General features: G+C 47.3%; 1 protein-coding gene across 1 annotated transcript; it reads left to right on the forward strand.

Annotated features, from left to right (window-relative positions):
- Positions 1–27,553, forward strand: Lrrc27 (leucine rich repeat containing 27). The gene is made up of 10 exons (XM_051193277.1): positions 1–269; positions 3,358–3,488; positions 6,812–6,870; positions 9,864–10,016; positions 11,765–12,137; positions 13,800–13,943; positions 15,978–16,071; positions 22,377–22,495; positions 23,968–24,091; positions 27,211–27,553. The coding sequence occupies exons 1-10, from the start codon at positions 60–62 to the stop codon at positions 27,355–27,357; spliced, it is 1,554 nt and encodes a 517-aa protein (XP_051049234.1). The 5' UTR covers positions 1–59; the 3' UTR covers positions 27,358–27,553.
- Positions 27,554–27,726: the final 173 nt, after the last annotated feature.

Consider the following 27,726-nt stretch of genomic DNA (forward strand, 5'->3'; position numbering starts at 1 on the left):
CCTGTCTCCAGGTGACTCCACACCAAGAAGAATGAGCGGTAGCCCCTGGAGGGCATCAGATGGAGGACACCAGCACCAATGCAGTGGTGGAGGACGCTGCCAGTGATCCTGAGGATGCTGCTGTTGTCAAGGGCATACCTGGTTCCTTTTCCAGAGATGCTAATGAAACGAGTTTTGAGGGAGTCATCTTCTCTTCCTCACCAATTTTAGACCTGAGTCAAAGAGGCCTGTGCCATTTGGGAGAGTTCTTTAAAATTCCCAACCTTCAAGTAAGTGCCCAGTTCCTGGGAGGGTGTGGTGCACAGATGCTTGCAGCCAGAAACAGAATCAGCACTGGGCTTTTGTCCTTCTTGTGGGGTTAACTTGGGTTTCATAGGCTGACCACAACAAAGAGAAATTGAGATGTGGTACCAGGCAACAGAGAGAGTGTGTGTGTGTATGTCAGGTATAAAAATGGGACAGCCTTCTCTACCCTGCAGGTTGTCTTTCTTCATGGGAAAGTCCCATGCTGAGATCAGCCTTGGAGGAGACCACTGCCCAAACAGGCTAGGTCTCTGATTTAAAACATGTGTCTTTCTGCAGCCCCTTGGAACTGTGAAAATGGAAGTATTCTCTTGTTACCTTGGACTTTGCTGTGGTCTTGGACACGGCTTTCCTTTGTGTCAGCCCCCCTTCAGGGCACTCCTTAGTCATGTTGCATTGTCCCCAAGCTTTCTGGAGCAAGCAGTGTTGATGGCAGACAGGGTAGAGGATACCCCAGCAGTGCTGGCACTGCCCTTGTGTCATGGAATGTCTTTAAATTGCATTCAGCTTCTTCGGGAACCTAGAAATATTACTGTGATTTGTTGTAAGATGATACAGTAACATACATCTAACCCAGACTCATGACTAGCTGAGAAGACAGATGTTGCTATGAATGTATTACTATGAAAAAAAATCAGCCAAAAGATGGTGTTACACACCATTAATCCCAGGACTTGGGAGGCAAAGGCAGGCAGATCTCAGAGTTTGAGGCCAGCTTGGTCTACAGAGCAAGTCCCAGGACAGCCAGAGCCACACAAAGAAACTCTGTCTCGAGAAAAAAAAAAAAAAAAAAAAAAAAAAAAAACAGTGAGGTAATAACTACCCAAAGCTATAGACCATTATCGGTTATGGGCTGCATTTTGCAAGTATTTATCAATCAGTCCCTGAAGTTGTAAATTCCATGCTGGAGACATTGATGATGCTCAGAGGACATGGAAAGAACCCTGCTCACACTAGAACTTGGAGGAAGGACACAACAGCATGACTGACTCCAGACAGAGCAGAGCCAGCGTTGTAGGCTTTCTGGGGAGGGATGATAGCATGTTAACCTCCCTAATGTTCATTTTCCCACATTCAGAAGGAACCTTGGTTTCCAGTCTTGAGTATCAGGATTAGCTCACACATACAGGAAAAGAGCATACAAAGGGCCAAGCAGAGTCACAATGGAGGCTTGCATGTGCATGTCTTTAAGAACATGTGTCCTCATGTGCTCAGAGATACACATGAATGTATAGGGATGTGTCCCCTCATATGTATGATGCAGGCATAAACATGCTGTGTGGAGTGACTTCTGCTACCATATGATTGAAGAAGGCATGTCCACATGTGGAAAAGGAAAAGTATCCTCACATGTCTAGAGACAGGCACATGTATATGGATGTGGATATGTATTCTTATGTTCCTGGGGGATGTATGTAAATGGAGACATGCATTACGTAGAGGCATACATGTTGTATGTGGGGTATGTATTCTGTGAACTTGAAAGTATGCATAAGCGTGGAGTCAAAGATATTTGTCATATCATGTACTCCTAACTGCCACTTTGCTCTCCAGAAACCATGCCAGCTTCCAGCAGTCAGAGACTGATGGTTTCCAAACTGATGTTTTATTTTCTTTTTTTAACATTTATTTTTACATGCACTGTTGTTTTACCTGTGTAGTAGTGTTGGGACCCCTGGATTTATAGTTACAGACAGTTGTGACCTGCCATGTGGGTGCTTGGAATTGAACCTGGGTCCACTGAGCCATGTCTCTAGCCCCAAATGTTTGGAAGTCATCTATATTAAGCAGATGGGATCAGTAGAATTGAGAGCAGTGAAACCCTGAAGGAGGGAAGCCGCCTCTGGCTCCTGGACTAGGAAAGCAGCACACTCACATTTCCTGTGCCACCCTGCCAGGGAGGTCCTATTACCTCCACTCTGCGGGCGAGGACACTGGAGAACAGAGGGGCGCAAGACCTTGCTCAAGGTCACATTGCTAATAGTTTTTGAAACCTAGATTTATACTCAGGCAGCTTGGCTCTAAGGTCAGTGTTCTGTTCATCTGATGTTGCCCCATGACAAGTGTGGATGCAGGTGTAAATGTGGACGATACAACTCTTACAGCATATAGCAGTAACATTTATGGAGGCATTTTAAAAATGGCCTATAACCCAACCACAGTGTGACTGCAAAATTACACATACATGAGCTGGCAAGATGGCTAGGGAGGTAAGTTCAAGCTTGCCTAGCAACCTGAGTTCTATCCCCAGAACCCATGTAAAGGTGGAAGAAATAACTGGTTCCACAAAGTTGTCTTTTGATTTTTCACATGTATGCTGCTCTGTGCATGCACACCATGCACACATGTAATTCACAATAATAATAAAATCATATATATGAATTATGTATGTGTTAAATATTACATATATAATTCATGTAAGTGATAGTATTTTCCCTTACCCAGGAATGTCCAATAGAAAATATCAGGAACAAATCATGTTTTAATCACATAAAATGTGTCCTTATAACCATTCTATAGCTTTATTGGTTATTAGTGGTCTCTTGCTGTGCGGACTTCACCTGCTACACTTCATTGTGGGAGTGCACAGATAGGCAAACAATGTCCCAGTGCTGTTTGTGGCTTCAAGTATCCACTGTGGTTTCAAAGTGGGACAAGATTTTACAGAGCTTAGATCAAATGGATCATGTCTTCCTACCTGGGTGATGGCTCATTTCTGTGTGGCTGGTCACCACAAATCATGCTACAGTAGACTGTATCTGTGTCCCATAGCTCCCTCCTAACTGCTAACTTGGAATGAGTCAGGCTCTTACTGTTTGTTCACTGGGTTTGCTGTGAGGATGGTACTGGGTGTGGCCAGGGAGAAGGGAAACAGTGTTAGGTTTTAAATCTCTCCAATTCTTGTGTCTACTGTTTATATTCTTTAAGGGTAATTTTTTTCCGGTTTGACATGTAGTTGTGGTTGTTTTAGTCTCTTTGGAGATGGTTTTTGGATACATCCTGTTTTAAATTTCACTGGCTGACAAAGCATCCTCTGGTCCCCTTCTGTGGAAGCAATTACACCTGCAGAGGAATTCGCTCAGTGGGATTCCAAGGGATTTCTTCCAGCTGCTGCCCAACCTGACATGGCTGGACCTCCGTTACAACAAGATCAGGTCTCTTCCTTCTGGGATCGGCTCTCACAGGTAAGGGTCTGCTCCTTAGGTGTGCAAGTCGGTTGTCTCCAACTGGGCTGGGCACTTAGGAAGCAGAGGCAGGTCTCAAAAGAAGACACAGCTCACAGATACATGGTCAGTAGATCCAGGTGCAGCTAACCATGTTGTGATGGGCTCTTTAACATGGTAGAACATGGCAGCCTTGGTGCCTCTTCTAGAAAGTCCACATGGTTTCTTGCATAACTGGTTCCACCCTGACCCTGCTGTGGGAAACCAGCTAAGCTCAGGAGTACCCTGCATATATAAAAACCCGGCCATACTTTGTCATGGGCCTGGGAGAACCCTCCCTGTCTCTTGCGGGGGAGTTTTGCCCCTTTTGGAAAGCTGGAAACCCTCCAAGCAAGCAATATAGACTGACTTGCCACGTTCGTGCTCTCCCACCCCCCACCCCAGCTTCCCAGGGTTTCCTGGAACTCCCAGTTACAGAGCTCACCCTTGACAACCAGCCTTCCACCCAATACTCCCCTGCAGACTCACCACCTCCTTTCCTGGGCCCTCTCTCTGTGCCATGTCCCCCTGTACCAGTGTTACATCTGCCCTGGATACTCACTTCAGGCCCGCCTCTCACCTCACACATCTGGGCACAGGAAAGAGCTGACAAGTCCCTTACCAGGTATCAGGGACATGGTAGGAAATGGGGCCGAGAAGGCCTCCAAGGTTTGGGGTCTGTGTTCTCAACTTAGAAATTTATTTTGAAAGAACCGAATGTGAGTAGGGAAAGAATTAGACCTGGCCCCCGATCACTGCCTAAGGAAGCAAGCTGGAGGGCAAAGGAGAGAAGGAGTTGGCAGGCAGCCAGGGCAGTGGCCCATGTGGGAGGCTTGGCCAAGTGACTGGAGCAGGGGGATTGACATCGACAGGAGACTAGAAAACAGAGGTGTAGAGGTTGACCCCAGTTCCAGTGTAGGAGATCATGAGTCCACTGTGTTTCAGCATAAGGTTTGCAGAGGAGCCTGGCTTGCTCTGGAAGCTCCATTTTCTTAAGTATCGTTCAAAAAGTATTGTGTGAAAAAATTTAAATAAAAATGGGGGGGTGAGTACTTCACACAAATGATAGTGAAAGCAAAAGCCTTTGCTCTTCAGTCTCCAGCTCAGCGGGGAACAGCTTGTTTTGCTGTTTCTGAGCTGGGGCTGCACCAAGAACCCTCCTTGGAGTGCTGGGGACCTTGGAGCCTACAGGATAAACCCTGCATGGGACCGATGAGGGGTGAGCACGTGCCTGACCAGCAGGTGGTTGAGACAGCAGAGCTGGATATTTTGAATGGATATCAGGGCTGTTTCCACCCAGTGATGCCTGCCTGGCCAAGCCACTTGGTCTTCTGAGCCTGTGGCCTGTGCAGAGCGGTTTTCTTCCTCACAAGTGGGGACAGCTGAGTGGTGTTTGTCCACAAATTACTTTATGGTTAGCACTCAGTCTGTCCGGTAGTTGTTGTCCCTGAGGGTTAAGGTCACATGAACCCTGCCTCTGAGGAGCCCACTTATTGTTTCTTTTCAAAAGGGATGCCTAATTCTCAGATCTGGAATCCTTGGATTTTGACAGTCCAAGCCAGCTGCTTTGTGTTGTTTAATTTATAATTGAGCCTCTGATTTTACACCCATTATGCCATTAAAATTGGATCTACTTGCTGAAGGGCTGAAACATATTAATTAGAAATTTTAAGTAATTATGGGCTCATTAAAGGCTTTAAAGTTAAAAAAAATTAAAACAACAGTATCATCAGAGGCCCCCTCCTCTGTGTGTGGATATGTAAATGTGGGTGCAGAGACTAAAACAAGGCACACTGATTCCCTCTCCTGAGGCTACAAGCTGGCAGGTGTATGCTCAGTTGTGAGTTGGTACTGAGGTTCACACAGAGGACAGTCTATAGAGACTGACACAGGTTCATCATGACAGGCAGAATCCCCCTCCACATACTTTCAACTTAACATTTGGTAAGTATTAAATACTATAAGTTCTTCAAAAAGAACTCAAGCCAATGAGCTGGAATGCCTTTGCCTTTGGCAAAGTCCAGGCACAATGCTGAGTCATCTGTTCTGAGTCTCAGTCAGCTCACAGAGAGCTGAATCCTTGCTGCCTCTTCCATACAAGCAGGTTTAAAGGTCACCACAGCAAAGCCCATGAGCTGAGTCAGGACGGTTCAAGTAACCAGCCTCCATGCACATTAGGTTAAGTTTCTTAGGGCAGAAGAGATAGGTCAGCGGTTGAAGGGCTTGCTGCACTTGCAGAGGAGCAGGTTAGGCTCTCTGCGAACACCCACATGAGCAGTTCAGGACCATCTGTAACTTTAGTTACCCTCTTTAGGCCTCCATGGACACATGGTGTGTGTATGTACACATAGGGCATAAAAACCGTGCATGCACACAAAACTTTTTAAAAAATCTTTCAAAAGAAAAGTTTATTCATAAAAATTCAAATAAGGCAAGATGTGTGTGACTGTAATCCTAGCACTGGAGAGGTAGAGGCAGGAGGATTGTTGAAAAATTGGAACCATCCTGGTCTGCATTGCAAGGTCTAGAGCCAGCCGTGCTGTAGAGTAAAACTGTCTCAAAAACAAACTTCAAATAATAAGAACGCCTGTGAAAGTAACACTGTGGTGAGTGATGAAGTAAGCAGGCATGAGCTTTGCTCCATGTGCTGAGGCTATAGTGCTCTCCACCCCAGCATGCCTTCTCTTTGCTTCAGGCCCATCAGATGTGATCACACTAAGCCCATCAGTCCAGAGGGCAATGGGTTCAGCATCATTTGGAGTCTGGGTGTAGCTCAGCCCAGAGCCCTACTCTCTGCTTGCACTGAGATGGCCATGAGAGAGACCCATCTTTGAGTAGACAGTACAGTGAAGGAATAAGCCACCTGAGACCTTATGCCAGATTTTAGGTGAAGGTCCCTGAGAAGTAAAGAGAAGGAGAAAGCAATAAACTAATAATGGGCATCGTCTTAAGAATTAAAAATGATAATCTCAGCACTTGGGAAGCAGAGACAAGTGAATCTCTGTGAGTTTGAGGACAGCCTGGTCTACAGAGAGAATGCTAGGACAGCCAGGACTGCACATAGAAATCCTGTCTTGAAAAGTAATAACAAAACAAACAAACGAAACGCCATAATAGGTGCAGGACAGAATTCAAGGTAGCTCTCCTGCTGCCCTCCTATTCTGAGGTGGTTGCTAATAGTACATAGTGTGGATGTGTGTTAGGATGTCAATAACCAAGAAAAGGAAGATGAGGACTTTGACACTTTTTACAAATGATCTTTTAATCTTTTGCTTTCTAAATTGTTGCTTTGTTTTCTTTTAAAGACATTTGAAAACTTTGCTTTTAGAAAGAAATCCTATCAAAATGTTACCCGTTGAGCTAGGTAAGTACCACAATAAAGTGAAAGGTGGCTTTAAATGCTCTGAAGTTCCTGGGGCTCATGATGGAGGGGTGAGGCATAATAGAGGGAGGGAGGCAGCAAGATGTTCAAAGGCTCTCTCCCAGTTTATGAGTTACTTTTCCAGTCGCTGTGATAAGATGCTCTAACAAAAACAGCTTAAGGAAGTAAAGATTGTTTGGGCTCACAGCCCAAAGGTTCACAGAGGGGAAGTGACAGAGGCAGGAGGTCACATGGTATCTCCAAGCAGGAGGCAGAAAGAGGTGAATGTCAGTGCCTGGCTCATTTTCTTCCTTTTCTACAGTGCAGGATCCCAGCCCTGGGAACAGTGCTACCCACTGTGGCTGGGGCTTTCTCTCTTATTTAACACAATACTTATCACAATACTCCCCACAAGGAGCTTTTCCAGAGGGCTGTCTCCATGTTCCTTATAGGGTGCCTACTCTCAGGCAGAGGAGCTGTTAACACATGTGTTGTCTGTGCCAAGGCCAGATGAGCTTTGCATATAGCACACAGCCTAAGAAAACTTGGTCATATCATGCTGTGTGCTGCTGGCATGTGGCTTTGTTCTCTCTGGGAGCCAGTGTTGAGTCCTAGCTGTTTGGGTTCCGTGCCTTCCTTTGAACTTAGTCTCAGTTCCTTGATTCTTTGGTTCACATGTGCTTCTGAGGCCCAAGTGGATTTGTGGGGCCACTCACTCCCTTGTGTGCATTTTCTCTGCTGTAGATGAGGAGTATGCAAAATTTCCCCTTCACATTGATTTGTCTTCTCTACTCTCTCTTATCTTTGTCTAAGTTTGATTTGCTTTTTTTTTTTTTCAACTTTGTTGAGTGGAAACTTGGATTTTGGTTTCAGATTTCTCTTTTCCAACATACATTTGTCCTAAACACAGCCTTCACTGCGGCCGAGTGTTGTGACTGTCCTTCAGTGAAACATGTTTTCCGGTGCAGTTCACCCATGGGCTATGTTAAAGTTATCTTCTTCATTGCTGTGACCGAACCCTTGACAACATAGCTTGAAAGTAGAAGGATTTGTTTTGGCTCACGTCAAAGAAGGCAAGACAGAGTTCACTGTGACAGGATATGCAGCTGGGACAGCTCAGGAGGCAGAGAACAGGGAATACTGGTGCTTGTGGCTTTCTGCTTTTTGCCTTTTCAGTCAAGGACCCTGATCCATGGGACGGTGCTGCTCACATTCAGGCCCCCCCTCCCCTTGGTGAAACCTCTCTGGAGACACCTCACAGACACACCAGAATGTCTCCAAATCACCCTGGTTAATTGTGAAGAGTAGCACAGCTTGTTATTTAGTTATACACTGGAAATTCTCACTCTGGCTTTCTGTGGTGAATGGTGCGTTTCATTTTAAAAGACAGAGGCTGTCAAGCCAGATAAAAATGCAGAAGTGACCTGTGCAGTCCACTCACAGCTACTAGAAGGCAGGAAGTTTGGGCACTGGCAGCTGGAAGGGAAAGGAAGCAGCAGGCATGAGAACACAGTGACTTCATGATAGTTGCTTACTGAGTCAGAGGCTCCGGGTAAGCAGGCGACAGTGTTTGGTGCCATTCTGTCACTAAAGCACCATAAAGACATCTTTGGCTTCCCTTAGTCTTTCTTCTCAACACCATCAGTTGGCCATGGTGCCCATCTAGAAGTGGAAGTGTGGGGGAAGGCGCCCAAAATGACACACATGGTAGGAAATAGAGCCCATGAGTTGGTCTGTCATGCACAAGAACAAATATGGAAGGCCATGGCTTGTTTTCACTTCAGCTTGAGACGGGGGTGGGAAGCGAACTCTAAGACAGTCTTAGAAAGTGTCAATTCAACCAAGTTGGGTAACTCAAGCCTGTAATCCCAGAACTTGGGACATGACACAGGAGGATTGCTGTGTGTTTGAGGACAACCTGGGTTAAATGGTGAATTCTAGGCCAGCCTGGGCAGCAGTAGAATGAGATCCTGTGTCCACAGAAACAAATGTATAAATAAATGAATGATAAATGTCAATCACCATCAACTGTTTCCCCATCTCTTTCTCCTCCTCTTCCTTCTTTTGACAGTGTTTTGTAGCCCAAGCTGGCCTTGAACTCCCCCATGTCCCCATGTAACTGACGATAACCTTGAACTCAAGATCTCCATGACTCTACCTGAAACCTCAGCACATGCCACCATACCTGGTTAATGCTGGGCATGGAACCCTGATTCTTGCACAGACTAGGCAAGAACTCTCAACATAGCTGCATTCTCTGCTCCATCTTATATCCACTGCTAAGTTCCTCTGCTAAACTTTTCGTTGCAGTTATTGCCATGTTCAACTCCAGAACTCTTGGCACTTTTTGATACTTTGTTTCGTTAGCACTCCTATTTGACTATGTGTTATATTTTCCTTGAATTAGTTATGCATCTTTTTTTTTTTTTTTTTTGCTGTTGTTGTTTTTTACATCTTACTTTCCTTTTTTTCTTGGCTATATTTATAATGGCTGCTGAAGCCTTTATTTGCTAATCTGGGCTGCCTAAGGGCAGTGTCTGTGACACCTGTCTCCTGTCACCTCCCTGTAGGGCCTATTCTTTTCTTTATATGTCACATAGCTTTTATGGTACAAAGAGACATTTTTGGTAATGTAGCCACTTTCTGCTACGAATTTCACTTGAAGCTTGCTGTTGATTGGTTTGTTTTTATTATCATTGATTATCTGTCTCCCCTGAAGAGTTTTGTTCATACTTTTTATTACATTTATTTATTTTGCGAGTGTGCAGTAGTACCATGGCATGAGTGTGGAGGCCAGAGGACGACTTGTAGGAGTGTGGGTCCCAGGGATGGAATTCAAGTCATCAGGCTTGGTGGCAGTGCCTTAACTCACTGAGCCAGCTTTCTGGCCCCACCTGAAGAGTTCTTAAAAGGAAACATCAGATGTTTGTCACCTTCCTCCTCTGCCCTCCTCTCCCTCCTGGGTCCCCCTCTAAGAAGCTCCCCCTCCACTGCAGGGCAGGTCACCACACTGAAGGCACTGAACCTGAGACACTGTCCTCTGGAATTCCCTCCTCACCTGATCGTGCAGAAAGGCTTGGTAGCCATCCTGACCTTCCTACGGATCTGCTCGGTGGAAAATGCCTTCCCTGGAGATGAGTCACCTCAGGGTTTGTAGTGTTTCCTATGACTAGATGATCAGAACCAGACAGAACAACTTCTTCAGCCTCTGTGGGGCTCCCATGGCAAATGCCAGCCCCTAAACTGGCCCAAATGCCATGCCTTGCCCTGGCTCAAGTCCACTCTGAGCAGTCCACACCTGTCTGGGTAGATATTGTAAAAGTTCATGGGAGAAAGCAAGTAGAGCAGTCATCACCTACAACCACTAGCAAGCAATTGCCTTGGGGATCCTTGTGCTCCTCGAGACAGCTTTTTAAAATGCTCCAAGAAGCATATCCTGTTCCTGCCCAGATACCAGGAACTAGCTTAGTAAGCATGCTGTCTCCTTGCAGGATACTTACTAAACTGTCCAATTTTGTCAATATATTGACCCAGCCACAAAGGAGAGGAAGGGAGAGGAATAGCAATCAATCTTTGCCTTGACATATCATGTATGTGCTGGGTTGCAATGTTTTAAAACAATCATATTCATAAAAGGCCTTAGTTTGTGTCTCCAGAATCAGCTCTGAGATAGGGGTTCAAAGGCCCGTGGATGATTTTGGAGGAGTCGTGGGAAACTTGAGAGTGGCATTGGGCAGCCAGGGAAGGAGAGGGGCTGCACTTTAGCAAGCCCTTAGGAGACTTGTATGAAGGACGGGTTGACAAGGACAGGGTAAGAGAGGAAAGGCACTACAGGAAGCAATTCATGTCTTGCAGGAGCAGGAGCAAGCAGGGGACTATGGGTTACTGAGAGGCAGGAGTGAGAGTCTGGATGCAGCAACCATTATGCTAAGGATTGGGGGCAGGGAACTGGGGCAACACCTGGTGGCACATGGTGCAGAAACTAGAGGATGTGTGTGTAGACCCCAGTGAGAAAGCAGCATTCTGGCAGGTAATCTGCGCTGTTGAGAAGTGAGGATGGCATGAAGAGGAGTTAACTCTGCTCCAGATTGGAGGCCCTAAAGGCATAGAAGGTTGAATGCACCTCATTTCCAGGAAAGCTCTGGATCTGGGCCCAGGAAATGGTGTAAGAAGTGTCACTACAACAGCTGTAGGGGTGCAGGTCCACCATGATGTGACAGATGATGGGCGTCCGTGTGACACTCTGTGGTAAAGTTTGTGACTGGAAGTCACCTCTGTTCTGTATGTTACTCAAATTTAAGGAAGGGGTTGTCAACCATAGAGTGGCTAAGATGTTTAATGTTTAAGATCAGAAGAGGCTAGATGGTGGGGTCCAGTCCTGCACCTCCTGACTCATGGTGTGGAGCGGCTTCCCATCTGAGGGCAAGTTTGCAGCCTATGTCCTCAGTGGGCCGGAGCCACAAGGAGTCAAAATTTGTCTTTTCTCAGTTCACACAGAACTAAAATCTCTAAAAAGTCAGCACCGTATTGCCAAAGAACAGCAGGCATATGGGATAGCTTTTAATTGGAAATAAAGACTCAAGATATCTTGGCAGGGGCAGGGGGCGAAGTGAGGGGGGGCAGGAGCAGAAACGTCCATAAGGGTGGCAAGAATGCCTCATGTACATGGGCTAAAGGGTAACTTAGGTGGAGAGGGTGCAAGGAGATCAGGGCTCTTCAAGCAGTGTGTCCATCCCTGCCCAGCAGCTGTTGTGTGTGTCTTCCCTCTAGTCAAACCTCTCTGCAAATGCCCTCATTGTGATACAGGTGTGTCTTCTAGGTGATTCCAAATCCAGACAAGCTGACAATGAAGATTGGCCCCACAAGTACTAAAATGTGTGTCATTTTATTCTACCAGAAGTCTCGGTGGTTAACATGAACCTCAGTGACCTTCCATACCCTGTGCTGGCTCAATCCCGGAAAGGCACATCTAATGAGAAAGGCCTGAATGTCCCAAGCCATAAGGCAGCTGTGGTGAAGGAGAAGGCTGACTTCTTCCCACCCATGGACAGGCTAGACCTGAGTGAGCACTGCAGATCCAGCGCCTCCTCCGAGAACTGGCCCAGTGAGGAGGAGATCAAGCGCTTCTGGAAGCTGAGGCAGGAGATTGTAGAGAATGAGAAGGTGGATGTATTGGAGAAGAAGCTCTTGGCTGTTGAGCTACCTCCAAATCTCAGGGCAGCACTAAATGCCAAGGAGAAAAGGCACCGGAAGCCAGGCCCCGCAGGCAGGTAAGGATTGAAGCACAAGGTCCACTTTCTAAAATGACTGTCTATTCTAAAAACATTATTTAGGCTATGTTGAGTAAGTCCTGAGTATAAGACCAGAACACACCAGTGTCACAGAGCACACTCAGCAGAGTAGACCATGTGGATGAAAGCTTCGGTGTGGTGTGTAATGTGTGTACATGTAGCAGATGTGTGTGGCATGTGGTACTGCATGTATGGAGAAAGAGAATGAAGTGTGCCGTCGTCATATCTCAGGGAAGAATAATGGGCTCCCGGAGTGACAGTCTTAGAGCTGACAGTAGCCAGTGGTTTAAAACTACCTGGCATTTGGGAAGATAACTACAGGAGCTGGGAGTCTGAAGATGACAGGCAGGGGCCTGCTTGGACTATACTGTGGTTTTGAAAATTGTAAATGTTATTTGTGGGATGTGTATATGCACATGTATGGGTACACTTGCCCATGTATGCACCGAGGGAGGCTAGAGGATAACTTCAAATGTCTCACTCTCTGCCTTGATCTTGGAGACAGGGTCCCTCACTGAACCTGGAGCTTGCTATTTGGGAGCAGCTGCCTCCGCCCCCGACTTCACAGTGCTGGGGCAGCAGGTGTGAGCCATTACTCTTGGTTTCTGCATGAGTGCCTGGAAGCCAAGCTCAGGCCCTCACACTTGTGTGGCAAGCACTTCGCCCACTGAATTATCCCTGCAGCTCCTGGGCTTGAGTATTCATCTAAAGCTTAAAGCATTCACAAATGATGCAGCCAAGGTTTGGAGTGCTTGACACCCTGCACCTTAGCATATGGTCTTGGTGGCCTGGGCTGCTGGAATGTTCTCAGTGCCAAGTCATCGGTAGAGAGCAGTAGCATCTGCTCTGCTGTTTAGAAGCCTTTTTCCTCTTTTACACTGACTGTGGTGAATAATAATCATAGCATATTCTAGCAGTCATGGCTCTGGAAGTACTTTATAAGTTGGTCTCTTTTTCAGTCATAGATACCAGGACACAGCCCTGGGAGACTGATATGGCTTGAGAGCTTGGGATATTCAGTATGTGGCCACACTCCCTCTGGTTCCCCTGCTGACCCTGTGCCACCTCCTGGGAGTGGTTTAAAGATGACCTTTCCTCTGGACTTCAGAAGTTCAGTAGCTGGTGGACATCTGGAGGACAGTGTCCTCAGCTGACGTGGATCAGTACTGATGCTGTCCCTGGATTGCTGTAGCTGGGACCAGTGACTATTTCAGTATCCAGTATTCCCACCAAGACCCCTTTAAAGCTTTTCTGTTATTTATTGAAGAGGAGCTGGGGTCTTGGTTTTGGTTGTTGATTTTTTGTTTGTTTGTTTGTTCTGTTTTGTTTTTTGAGTCAAGATCATATACTATAACCCATTTTTGTTTGTTTGTTTGTTTGTTTTCAAGACAGGGTTTCTCTGTGTAACTTTGGAGCCTGTCCTGTAACTAGTTTTCTAGACCAGGTTGGCCTCGAACTCACAGAGATCTGCTTGCCTCTGCCTCACTGGGATTAAAGGCATGCACCACCACCGCCCAGCTCTATAATCCTTCTTTGAAATCTGCACATATTCAGCACTGTTATCTCCCACAGATATGAGTGACCATCATGAAGTTACATTTTTAGCTCTCATCATTTTGTGATTTTCTTTTTCTTTTTTAGAAAGAAGTCCACCTCCTTCAAAGGCATCTTGCCCAGCCTCCCTTCAATGTACCAAACCACAGCTCATACAAACAGGGACGACAGTCATATGGCTGCTCTCAGGGAACTCCAAGAAAAGGAAACAATGCTGGAGCAGCGGAGGAGGTGTGCTTGGGATGGGATAGCATCAGGATTGGGGGCCCAGTGGCCAACTGTGCTGGTATGATATTGTCACCAACCTCAGGCGAGGTCTGGTGGCTTCTGTTCTCCTGGCCAGGCACCTTCCCTCCTTTGGAAGCCCTCACGCACTTCACACAGTCTGTAGTTTTCTGAAATGCCCAGGCTCTTGCTTGGCAGTCCAGAGACTTCTTAGACTCGCACAATGTGGTAGTTAATGGGCATCCTTTGGGCAGTTTACTGTCCCCTGTCTGCATTTTCAAGTGCCTTGAGCTTTTTTTGTGTGGGCCCCCCCCACCCACCCAAGTGCCTTTCTCCTCCCCTGCCCACCCCTAGGGCCTGCCATCATATCTAAGGTATGTTGTCAGTCGTGATTGGTCACCTGTGAGCTTCCCTCATGTTGGTGGCACCATTGGTTTCATGTGGCTAGCTTGTCACCTATCCCATTCTCAACAACTATTCTCCTCTGCCCTACAGCTCCACTGACAATCCAGCTGTGTCCTGTTACGGGCCCCCTGCAACCAGCCAGTATGGACCACATCTACAGTACCACAGGGCCCCAAGCTTCATGGTTGGGTTTGGCCAGTGGGGGATCCCAGTGGACATGTGCAGGGTGGTGAAAGCAAGGGCAGACTCTTTGTCCATATAGCCTCTGTGAGCTCTTAGTCACATCCCACACAATGCCTTTGACTTCATCTTCTCTCTCTCCTACTTAATTTTCCTCACTTTTCCTCCCCTGTCCTGTCAGGATCTGGGATCCTGGCAGCATCAGGCTCAGATATCTGAAGCCTCCCACTCCTCCCCCTCTGAAGTCTGGCTATAAATAAACCTCCTGAGGCCACAATCAGGAATTCTGCCTCTGTTTGTCTGGGACCTGATGGGGACAGACTGCTCACAAGCAACATCCATGGTGGCCCATGGCCAGCATCATACCAGAAACCCTGCAGTCAGTTGTCTTCTTCCTTAGTGGATCACTCAGCTTTGTTGAGAACATGCCTTGTATACAAAGAACCAGCGAATTATCTCCATTGTCCTGCCTCTGTTGTTGTCCCTTGCTGAGGAGCTATGGGGCTCCCACTTTCCCAATTGGGAGCTTCCTGCAGGGTGAGCAGATCTCTCCTGCTCTCTGTGATGGAGAGCTGGAAGAGTGAATGGAATTCCTTGTCCAGGAGCTAAGTAGAAGATTTGGAACATGTCTGAACACTGAGGGCTGGGGACTTGGACCATCTAGGCAGGTGGCAGGACACAGCTACACCTTGGAGGGGGTATAGGGAAGGACCCAGATCTGTACCCCATGTTGGAACCCAGAGGACCCTGGCACCTAGATAGGAGAGAGTTGAGGAGGGAAAAGGGAGATGAGGAGGCCCAGGCCCAGACAGGGCAAGCATGAGCCAGTGCACAGCTGTCTCTGAGTAGGGCAAGAAGAGGCCAATCTGGAAAGGGACCTGGGACCCCAGCCACTGGAGTTGATGGCTAGAGCTGGTTCCAGTAGTCAGGTGGATTTGGGACAGCAGAAGTGGCTTTAATGTGGCAAGCCCTCATCTGCATCCCTGCCACTCTAGATGTTGTGAACTCTATCCCTAGATGTTCACTTGGCCTTGGGATTGAGTGAGATGGAAGGTAAATATTATTTAAAGAGAAAGACCAATATCTTGTGAGAAGCTTCCATGACCCTGAGCAGGGTCTGCAGCCTGGGATGGAGTCAGTGCCTGCAGCCTAGCTGGTTCTTCCCTGGTCGGTGGGATTTGGGGAACCCGGCTGCCACAGCAAGGTATCAACCTGCAGCAGGAAGTGCACCCTGCATCCAGCGGGTCTCAGCTGGCTTCTGCCTACCCCACCTCTGCTCAACGTGACTGGAAGAAGCCCAGCTGAAGGGAAGGGGACTCCCAGCCTTCCACTAACTCTCTATGAACAGGTCGATGGGGGAAGGCTTTGTGCAGCTCAAATGACAGCGGATCTTGCAAGCTCTGCTTGCAGTAACGTATAGCTTGTGACTCCAATGTGACCATGCTTCTTCTCCAGAGACAAGAGAGCTCTGCAGGAGTGGAGAGAGCAGACCCAGCTGATGAGGAGCAGGAGGGAGGCCAATAAATTCCAGCCTCCACATAAGAACATGGTACGTGGCAGGTCAGGTGGTTCTGACCCCATGTGTGAGCATGGTGGGGCTCACACACAGTGTTTGGGCCACCCCTCTGAGTCAGGAGTGCTGTACATAGTCCTACTCTGAGAGCACTGTGGCTGAGGCCTCCGTGTGCAGGACCTGGCCTTCGAGGCTGCTCTCTGCCCACTGACTACTGGTTCCATCTTAAGGACTCAATGTTCCGAAGGGAAAGAGGACAGCCTTGAGGAGGAAGGATCAAATAGGTTGGGCACCATCCTGTAAAGTCTGCACTTTCATGTCAGTCACCTTAAGACCTAAAGAACAGTAGCCTTGCTAACTGTCTCTGACCCCAGAGTCCCCCATCTCAGTCTGTGTTTCACAGAATGGTTGCATAGTGCCCCTCTGAATCCCTTCCCGTCCACTTGCAGATGCTGTTCCAGTAGGGTATAGGGAACAATCAGAGCAGGTATAGGGACCAATCAGCCCCAGGGAGCTGGCTGGTCCTCCAGAATGTGCCTGGTGCCCCTCTGTACTTGGTTCCAGGCAGGCAGGGTGCTTCATCTATCCCTACCCTTGGGAAGCAAAGACGGGTGGATCTCTGTAAAGTTCAAGGCCAACCTGATCCACAAAGTAAGTTCCAGAACAGCCAGAGCTACACAGAGAAACCCTGTGTCCAAAAAAAAAAAAAGTTCCTGTACCAAGTAAGCCATTGGTTAAGTGAATAGTTAAAGAGGGTCCCAAGGGTTTGCACAGGCTGTTCTGATCAAGGTATGCTGGCCTGCAGGTAAGGTCAGTATGCACAAACAAACAAAAGATAAATTTTAGAACTTACAGTAAAGTTCTGAAGTCAGTACAGAGCTCCATACACCCCTTTGATGTTGACATCTAGATCACAGAGCGGTACTCCTCGGAATAGGCATTCCTGGTACTGTAGTATGAGGACCTAAAGGAAGACTGCCTGTCACAAACTTCTCTGGTAGGATCCTCTTATCACCTAGCATTGTTCCCTGGTGTGCTCCGTCTGGGTGGCTCTGCTGACCTGATGCTCTAGGACAGTGCTGAACAGTGACTTTTGTCTGTTGTATCACCATCTGATTTCACTTCCTAGGGTTTAGCAAGAGATTTGGATTAGGGGCAAAGCTACCACAGAGCAGTGTTGTATGTTTCTCTGAGCAGTTTGTCAGGGGTTCATAGTGTACCCTGTGGTAGTTTGAATGAGAATAATCTCCATGGGCTTATATGTTTTAATGCTTGGTCCACAGTTGGGAGAACTGTTAGGAAAGAATTAGGACATGTGGCCTTGTTGGAGGCTGTGTCACCAGGGCTGGACTTCGAAGCTTCAAAAGTCACACCACTCCCAGTTAGCTCCCTTTCTGCTCAACTGTTATCTCAACATGTAAGCTCCCAGCCACTGCTCCAGAGTCATGCCTGCCTGCCTGCCTGCTCGCCGCCATGCTCCCCACCATGATGGTCATGGACTAACTCACTGAACCTGTAACCAAGCACCAAATAAACTCTTCCTTGTATAAGTGGCCTTAGAAAAGTAAGACACCAGTCTTGACCCCTTTCAGGACAGCATGTTTGTCCCCCTGCAGTCATGTTGATCCAGGCCTTGAGACTCATTATTAATGATTCCAACCAGGACCCTTCATCACCAAATCTTCGGTAGGGCCTTGCTGGCAGTGAGTCATGTCCATGTGTCACTGAGTTCTGGTACACCTTGTCTGAAGCAGAGGCCACTGCTGATCTCTTAGCAGGACCCATAGTCACTGATGTCTGGTAGGGCTCATCTGCAGTAGGGCTGGCAGCTGATGGCTAGCCAGGGTTCTGTCACCGGGTTCTTTTAACACCTAACTGTCTCCAGGTTGCCATTGTTCATCTAACTCAAACAATGCTTTGTTACCTTGAGAAAAAAGAAAGGCTGGGTGGTGGTGGAGCAGACCTTTAATCTCTGCACTCAGGAGGCAGAGTCAAGTCAGGTGGATCTCTGTGAGTTCTAGGCCAACCTAGTCTACAGAGCAGGTTTCAGGACAGACTCCAAAAGCTACACAGAGAAACCCTATCTTGAAAAAACAAGAAAGAGAGCGGGGAGGGAGGGAGAAGGAAGGAAGGAAAGAAGGAAGGAAGGAAGGAAGGAAGGAAGGAAGGAAGGAAGGAAGGAAGGAAGGAAGGAAGAAGCCATGGAAATGTTTGCTATAGTAGAATGCCCCAGGAGAGTGACAGAAAGTAGAGGGTGGGGCTTTCACATTCTGATGCTGGTAGAGTCCCTGGGTAGTATGTGTCCCCTGCTCATGATCAGCAGAGACACAGCTCTGTCACCTGTGTGCTACTACTCATCTCTGGCCAGAGGGGTGGTCACTCCTGGAACGGAAGTGCAGGAGATTTGGGTTCCTCCAGCCCAAACAGACGTGTTACCTCGTGTCACATGCACTTTTTACCCAGGAAGCCTTTTTCAAAATTAGTTCCTTAAAGTCATCCTGGAGCCTGAAGCAGGATCTTCCTAATGTAGTGAGGACAACAGAGGCTTCCAGAGAAAGCCTGCTGAAAGCCAGCTTTGGTCACTGCCTTCTGCACTGTGTGTGAGGTCAGATAGGGCTGTGTGTTCCTTATTCATTTAACACCATGTACTATGCAAAGTGTTCACTGTTGCATCCATCTTGTTTTCTATGTGTAAAAAAATAAAAATACTTCTATTAACTGGGTGGTAGCTCAAAAAAAAAAAAAAAAAAAAAAAAAAAGAAGGAAGGAAGGAAGCAAGAAAGAAAAAGAAAAAAAGAAAGGAAGAAAGAAAGGAAGGAAGAAAGGAAGGAAGGAAGAAAACAAGGAAGGAAGCAAGGAAGGAAGAGAAAGAAAGAAGGAAGGAAGAAAGGAAGAAAAAGAAAAAAAGAAAGGAAGGAAGGAAGAAAGGAAGGAAGAAAGGAAGAAGGAAGGAAGGAAAGGTACCAAAGAGGGCTGGAAAGAATACTCAGTGGTTAAGAACACTTGTTATTCTTACAGGGAACCCATGTTCAGTGCCCAGTACCCACATGGATGCTCACAACTGTCTGTTACTCCAGTTCCAAGGGATTCAGTGACCTCTTGTACACACACACACACACACACACACACACACACACACACACACACACATAGGCAAATAACTCAGTGCACATAAAATAAAAATAAATCTTTTAAAATATTTTTGAAGAAATCAAAGATTAAAAGAAAAATGGACTGTGACAATCTGTTCACAAGAGAAATTCTAAATGGCTAGAAAGTCATTCGGTGTGCGCTGCCCTACCTGTCCAGCTGAGGCACCTGCACTATGAACAGTCTGTGAACACAGTCCCCAGCAGCCTTCTGGGAAATCATCTTAATAATGGGGCTCAATTGACGAGTGCCTTCCTGGCACACACAAAGCCCTGGGTAAGAGCCTCAGCACCGCAGAAACTGGGCACGATTTTGGGTGGCGGAGACAGGAGAATCAACTATGGATTGAGTTTGAAGCCAGCCTGGGCCACATTGGGGCCTTGTCTCAAAAAAAAAAAAAAATCAACTAGTGTTCTTTGGAGAGTTCATTTTTTCAGAGATGACAACAATCTAATTGGAAGAATGTGAACAAATGTGTTTCGTTGTGTATTTTGTCATCTGCACAAACTCCCAGTAGGTAGTATGTCCCTGTGCCAGCTAGGGGAAGCTCTCAGTCTATACAGGCTCCTGTTATTGAGCTGGAGATCGCTAGAGGGTGCCAGGGTGCTGTGCATAGCTGGAGGCTGCTGGGCGGAGCTGATGCTCCAGCCTAGAGACTGTGCCAACCCCGGGTAGCTAGCATGTGGGATGAGGAACTGCCATTGCAAAGCCCACTTGTCTTGCCTGTGCTTCCTGTGACCCGTAAGTGTGCAGATCATATCCCATGCAGGCACTGACTGCTTAAAGACTTCTGAATTGGACACTGGGTGGGACTCCAGATCTACTGCCATATTCAGAAAAGTATGACATTTCTCTTCCCCATGTTGTTCTGAAGCCAACAGCCTTGCCTGTGACCTTTGAGTCCTTTTTTTTTTTCTGAGCCTCCATAGCAATTGCATGTCTGACACTCTCTTGTAAAGCTGTTGAGAACCGCCCCCAGGCAGCTACCAATACTCTCTGTGCCTAAAGATTTGCCCAGTTTTCAAGCATTTACATTCTTTTTGTTAATAGAGAATTGGGTATTTGGATGAATTTTTCTTGCCTGTGTTTTTCTATAATAGAAAAATATGTATAGATGAGCTCCCTCCCACAAATGCATGCTTTTGATTCTTAAAAAAAAAAAAAAAAATGTCTGACGTTAAGGGAATAAACCACCTGGATTTAGCATCATGCATTTCCTTCTGTTGGAATTTCTTTGGAAGACTTTTGACCTATGGTAAGGCAGCTGTCACAGCCAGCAAGCATGTGGAATTTAGCTGTGTCCCAGCCCTATGCATTTCCGGGGTGGGGTTGGCTGTAAAAGAAGGGTGTGGTGGCTCCTGTCCTCTAACTGTATCTTCCTGGGTTCCAGGCCTTTTGGAGCGCCAGGAATGCTGGTTTGAACTGCACATGCTGGCAGATAAGACCCCAGCCCTGGAAATCTTCTGCTGAGAAGGGAAGATACAGGTCTGATAGGGAGTCACGTCTGGCTGAGCTCAAAGTCCACCCTTGCAGGCAGATAGCACACAGCAGAAACCAGGCCCCTCCCCTGGCCTGGTCTCACACCTTCCACCCAATCTCACTTTTATCTAGTCAGCCTTGGAGTCTGACAGCATGCCTCCCCCTAAGGGGCACGTATGCATGTACCTTGCACACTGTAGACAGATGCACACACACTTAAGTTCCTGAATCTGGGGCTGGGTTAGTTCCCCATCTCATCCCCTGGAGGCAGCAGTGAGCAGCTCTGGTCACGTGGCCTTTGTTGCCCTTACCAGCATGTCCTGTCCAGGAGTATCTGCTGGCTAGAACTGCAGACACAGCTTCAGATGCCATCTGATGGCTCTGCAGGAAGCTGGCCACTTCAGCAAAACACCTGGGAGTAAGATCGAAATGTCTCTAGTCTCAACTTCTGTTTCTGTAATTACTAGGATGAAACTCCCTTACCTCTAGTATTCAGAGGGAAAAGGACAGCTCAGGTTCTCAAGAAGTCAGGGTTAGGATTGAGGCATAGCTTGTCTCTTAAGACTGAGCAGAGCAGGAAAGACTGGGTGGGAATGGGGAGATGGGATCAGAAGGGAGAGCTCAAGTCATAGCCAGAGGAGAATTTGAAGAGTAGCCTAGAGATGTGTCTGTGACAGAGAGGCCCTGGAGGAAGACCACAGCAGTCAGGTGACAGCATGACCCAGGCTGTGGGACAGAAGGCAGGGCTACTAGGAAGACAGGCAACATGAATCACAGTGGGTAAGGAAGGCCAAATAGGGTATGGGTGGCCATCAGTCTGAGTGACTTCAGGCAGTCCAGATAAGGAGTGTGCCTGGGATTTGGTGAAGAGCAGGGCTGTGTTTCCCTGACTCCAGGTAATCCATTAACATTACAAAGGGCACATAAGTTTCTTCTCTAAGCTAGGTCCCTCTCCCCATGCTCTGTTCTCACTTTCTACAGTTTAGTGAAGTCTGAGACGGAACCGATGTGGTGACATGGCAGAAGGGCTGCGGAATGTCCTGGAAACACACTGACAGAACTCTGTGGAACGAGCTAGCACTACTTGGCCTTGAGGGCTGTGGAGTGCAAGGGGGTAGGAGGGTGGGCAGTGCCAATGGGCACATCTGGGCATGCCCTGGTGTTCTTCAGGATGCAGTTTCTTTTTCAGGGAGAAAAACTTGAGTCACATGTAGGTTTGTCAAATGTCCTACTCATGATGTCTAGATCCATGGCCAGAAGCTCTCTCCTGCAGGCTGGCCAACTTCAAGGCCTGCGCTTTATATACTTGGTTTGTGTTAGCACTTCTGTATTAGCTTGAAACTTTGTGATTTAAAACTAACTCACACCTGTGTAAATGACTTGGGTCCAGTTACAGTCATGTGTTTTCTGTCATGTGACAAAGTCTCAGGATATCCTAGATCAACTGTAGCAACCTTGAACGCCCCTAGGGTCCATTGCTGTATATTGCCTCCACTCCAGCCTAGTCTGTTGGGCATTTGAGAGATGCCTGAATCAAGGAACAAGGTGGGCGTGACTGTTAGTCAAGACATAGGACTGGGGTGCCCATAAAGAATGTCCCCCTGGGTGGCCTAGCAGGATTAAGGGCAAGCTCACGAGCCAGGCAAGTGGGGCTGTGGGGAAGAACAGCTTTTTTCATGCATTACTGGAAATACCTTGTTGCATTTTTCTAGATGGCATCAAAGATTCCCTTTGCCACCGACCTGATAGACCACGAGAAAACGGCAGTGAATCCATTCGGGAAAGTGAAGTACAGCAGAGAGAGGATGGCACAGAGAAGTGCAGAAATGAGGTTGGTGACAGTTCTGCATTCCGGGCTCCCCAGCTCAATGCCACAGGCTGCCCAATGCATGCGTCAAGTGCCACGGACTGTCCAGCCTGCTGTGAGCACCCAGCATAGGTGGTGATCTAGGAAGACCCGGTCCCCGCCCTTGGCATTCCATTACCCTGCCTGATGCCCATGCAGACACGGAAGACTGGAACTGCAGGGGTGCAGCTGCAGTCACCACCAGCCCCACCCAGCCCCCGCTGTTCCAGGGTTTAAGCACTTGTCTTCCCCTCAGTGCTGTTTTTCAGCCTGTAGGACTATAGCTAGCTCTCCCATCCTGGTGTGCTGGGGATGGCTCCTGCCAAAAGATTCCAGGAAAGAAAGGCAGAACACATGGCCAGGCGGTGGTGGCACGTGCCTTTAGTCCCAGCACTCAGGAGGCAGAGGCAGGCAGCTCTCTGTCATTTCGAGGCCAGCCTGGTGTACAAGAGCTAGTTCCAGGACAGCTTCCAAAGCCACAGAGAAATCCTGTCTCAAAAAACAAAAAACAAAAACAAAAAAAAAAAAGAAAGGAAGGAAGGAAGGAAGGAAAGGAAAGGAAAGGAAAGGAAAGGAAAGGAAAGGAAAGGAAAGGAAAGGAAAGGAAAGGAAAGGAAAGGAAAGGAAAGGAGGCAGAACACATGAGAAGGCTGGTTCATGGTAGCTTAGGACTTAACACCCTCATATTGGAGTCTCTGGCTAAGGACTCACCAGGTTGCTGATATCAGGAGATGGTAGCACAGCAATTGTCCTAAGAGCTCAGGCCACCTGGAGCTCAGGAGAGCATTGGGGAAGGTTGGTGCCAACAAAGGACCAACAAGGGAGGGGGAGATCCCTGAGCCAAGCCTCTGGGACAGTGTAGAAGCTATGCAGGGTCCAGGGCAGGTGGCAGACTACTAAACTGTGTGGGGAGGGATGTGGGGCTCCTGACATTTAGCCAGGGGTTTCTGACCTCTTTCTGCCATTCTAAATCAGTGTATTTACAGTCCACAAATAGCAACCTTGGAGTCTCAGCCCAATGTTAACAGAGATAGAGACATATTTAAAAATCTCAGATCAATGAGATGCTCTGCTTTGTCTAAAGGTTCAGCAAAACTGTTTTACCTATGAAAAGGAATGATGTTCTCCACATATATAAAATGGGCTCCTAAAAATAGGCACTCTAACTGAAGTTAGAGATGGTTGTTAGCCGCCATGGGGTGCTGGGAACTAAACCTAGGCCCTATGTAAGCACCATGGTACTCTTAACCTCTAAGCCATCTCTCCAGCCCCAACTTGAGAGTGTTTAAGCATCATGACCCTGTAGCATCAAACCCAGCATCTCTGGGGGAGGCAAGGAGCCACATGGTGCCTCAAATGGTTTGTGGGCTGCAAGAGAAAAGGTACTTTCTCTATGGTTGGAATGAGGACCACTAGCCTAAGGCCAACATCCAAGTAGCAAGTGTCTTGTGTTCCAGTGCTTCGCCATTAGCAGAGCTGGAAGAGAAGATAAGGCGGCATACACAGCAGATCCGTGCTAGAAACTTCCTGGGTACCAACCCATTGCAAGACATGAAGATGGCCAACCAGGATTTGGAAACTGTGAGTATCTGTTGCCCCGTTTGAGAATGTCTCACTAATGGAAGAGAATTCTATATCACTGCAGAGCAGGTACCCTCTAACAATGTGGGTTGCCTACCACACATGTATTAGCGGTCTCCAGAAAATATCCTGGCTACTTGTTAGCCCTCAGCTGCACTAGGCAAAATGGGATGCATGTGCTAGCAAAGGGCCTCTGAGGACAGAACCGATCCATTCCACAAGTCTGTGTAGTCTTTGCGTAAGGCTTCACACCCAAAGATGAGGCTGAAGCCCTGTTCCGGCTGAAATGGAGTTGCTTAGAGAGGGCTGGATCATTGCTGTTGCCTGGGAAGAGAACAGGGTGCCAAATCCACAGAGATCTGAATGGCCACGCCCCTGACCTCCTAAACAGAGCAAATTGTGCCCTTAAACCCTTCCCAGACTCTTGCAGTCTAACCACAGTCCCACCTACTGACTGATACGATACCATCAGCACCCACCTTGTGCCTCAGTGGCCCTGCCTTTTGAGAGAATCACGGAGTAGAGGCCCTTCTTGCTCTGATAGGAAGCTGGTAGAAGGAAAAAGAGGTTTTGTGATAGTGGTACTTGGGTGTCCATGACCCTGCCACTGCTTAGTTCCAGGTTAATCTGACACTGACTCAAGACCAAGCTTTCTGCACAGCCTATCTGTGACTCCATCTCTGCCCCGTCCAGATGGACAAAGGTAAACACAAACCCACCATGAACTTTTCCCATCAGCACGACTCGTTTGCACCCAGATTAATCATCATTCCACCACAGCAGAAAGAAACAAAACTGGTGCTACCATTCTAGACAGAGAAAGTAGGGGCAAAACAACTTGAGGAGAAAGCCCTGGATGCCCAGTTGCAGGGTGTCTACAGCACTGGCTTCTGGCCTCCCAGAACTGTTATCTGACCTTTGGCCTAATAGCTGAGCCTGTATCCTAACACATAATGAGGCCAGCAAAGTTTTGTAAGAAGGAAGTCCCTGGAGGTATAGTATTAAGAGCCTGCTGAGAGAGAGAAAACACCAACCAGTTATGAGATTCATTCTACAGATGCCTAAAATACAAGAATGCAAACCCAGGCCAAATCTCAGCATGGATTTGGTACCAAGTCCCATTCCTAGCAGAGAGGCTATTGATAATGAATTATAGGCAAGTGAAGATGCCCTAGTGTCTGCCCCAGGTGACAGTCAATTGACCATACTTCAGTGAGTCACACATCCAAGAATATTTGGGCAGCACAAATTGGACTTACTGGATTTTGTGGGGGGAGCACAAAGTTAGGTGGGTAGGGAGGGGGCACAGATCTGGGAAGAGTTGGAAGAGGTGAGTAAATACAATTAAAACATGATAGACAAAATTCTCAAAGGACTAATAAAAATGTCTTTTAAAAAAGGATGCAAACTTAGGGACAGTGGTTAAAGCTTAAAGCCTGTCCCCTGGAGAATCACCACTGTCTCACTAGCCCACCCAGCAGAGCCTGTCTTCCTAAGGAATTCATTCTTACAGCCAGGAGAGAGGTGTGGTGAAAGTGACCGTGTGATGTCTTCCTGAGTGTGTGAGGGCACCTTGGGGGTCTGCCCCGAGGTGAGCAGGTAGATGTAGAGGAGCCACTGTGAGGTCCTGGGGACCTAGAGAGTGAGCCATGGCTACCCACATGTCACTGTCAGGGCAGGAAGAGCCTTCTCAGTATACTACTCTCCAAGCCTCTCAACTGACACACAGACTATATAGGTGATCCCTGGAATTAGCTCAACACAGAGTGGCCAGTGCTCAGCCAGCAACACCTGTGAGGTCTGGTCATTGTCTGGGGTCTCATCCTGATAAATGAGGAACCGGCCTGCTCTTGGCCTTTCAAGAGAGACCTCAACAAGCTTGCAAGAAAGCAGAAAGGGATAAACAAAGACCAAATTAAGAAGGGCACAATAGAGCTGGAGCACCTGCTACTCTTCTGGAGGATCTAAATTCAGTTCTCAGCACCCACATAGCAATTTAGAATCATCTTTAATTCTAATTCCAGGGGATCTAGTGCAATCTCTGACTTCTGTAGCATCAGACACATATGTGATGCACATACATATATGCAGGCAAAACAGTCATACATTTAAAACAAATTTTTGAAGCAGCAGCAGCAGCACTTTGTTATGAGCAATTTCCCACCAGCCTGGTCCCACAGCCTGGTCAGTCCCAAAATAACACACAGAGACACTATATTAATATTATGAAACTGTTGGCCAGTTACTAGTGTTTCTTATTGGCTTTCTCTGTCTTAAATATTAACCCATAATCACTAATATATGTATTTATACATGGTCTTATCTTACTGAGAATGCCAGACTCTATTACTTTCTTCCAGATCACGCCATGACCCCACTACCTTTCCCAGAATCCTCCACCTCTCCTAGTCCCACCTATCTTGCCTTCCTATTTGCCAACAGTGATTTATTCATTAACCAATAAGAGAAACATATTTACAAAATGACATCCCCCATCAGCACTTAATAGCATTAATCCCTGGGCATTGATGGAAACAGCTGCTGCCATGAACCAGGCCAAGTGCTTGGAGGTGATATTAAATAAGTCCTCCAGGAAGTAGAATGAAAAGAAAAAGGAGATGGACAACAGAATTGAAACAAGATTTTAAGACAGCAACAATTAGAAGATCGTTCTGAGAGGTTCAACATGTGACAGCCTATTTCAGGAGAAGCCAGAGCAAGAGAAAGGAACAATAAAGAAAAAAAATTAGCTTTCCTGGCATCCATGAAACCCCGTGTTTGATCTGCAACACATGGGACATGGTGGCACATGCTTACAATCCCACACTTAGTAGAGGGAGGAGGATTAGGAGTCCCAAGGCCATACTTGGCTACATAGTGAAGCTCACACCAGAGTGGGGTTACACAAGACCCTGTCTCAAAAGAGAGCAACAACTAGAGAAAGGGTACCGTCCGTAGTCTACATAGTAGTAGCTTGATATCCTGACCAAAGACTAGATAATCCCATTGCTAGGTAGATCATGGAGGCTGAGGCCAAGCAGCATAAATTCGATCCAGTCTTTTAAAAATGTTGCCTGTCCTGCCTGTCTAACTTACACTTCCTTGTATTCTCCCCAAAGGCCAAGAAACTTCAGGAAGAATTAAGGAAACTGAAACTGGAGATGACCTTGAACAAAGAACATCCATTTGCAACTTTCCCTGGAAACCTTTCGCTTCACCCACCAGCATCACAGCCTCAAAATATATTTTTTAACACAAAATACTAGGAAAGTGGTGTCAGCAGGGATAACAAGTACCTCCCACAGTGAGGAGCTGCTACCCCTGTGTGGTGTGGTGATTGGCAGGAGGGCGACTAGTGGGTCTTCAGCTGCTCCTCAGGTTGCAGCTTTGGATAGGCCTGACTCTCTTCTGAGGCTGTAGGTTCAACTGCATTAAAAGAAAGAATGCTGTAAGCAAGCCTAACTGTTCTCCTCTGTCATCGTTTTCACCATCCAGTGAACAGAGCCCTTGAGCCAAAGCCACAAAGGTGTCCTAGTTTCCATGGACCCATGGGAAGGAGAGACTGACTTCTGGCCTGACTTCTGCAGCTCCATCTTCATTGGGATGGGGTTAATGGAGCATGCTGTGTTGTTCAA

This window comes from Phodopus roborovskii, unplaced genomic scaffold, assembly GCF_943737965.1.
Source record: "Phodopus roborovskii unplaced genomic scaffold, PHOROB, whole genome shotgun sequence".
Classification (NCBI taxonomy): Eukaryota; Metazoa; Chordata; class Mammalia; order Rodentia; family Cricetidae; genus Phodopus; species Phodopus roborovskii.

Excerpts from the sequence above, each read along its gene's own strand:
- Lrrc27 (XM_051193277.1), top strand. The coding sequence starts at position 60 with ATGGAGGACACCAGCACCAATGCAGTGGTGGAGGACGCTGCCAGTGAT. Across the intron at positions 270-3,357 it reads TTAAAATTCCCAACCTTCAA|CAATTACACCTGCAGAGGAA; the intron begins GTAAGTGCCCAG and ends CTTCTGTGGAAG. Across the intron at positions 16,072-22,376 it reads AGCCTCCACATAAGAACATG|ATGGCATCAAAGATTCCCTT; the intron begins GTACGTGGCAGG and ends GCATTTTTCTAG.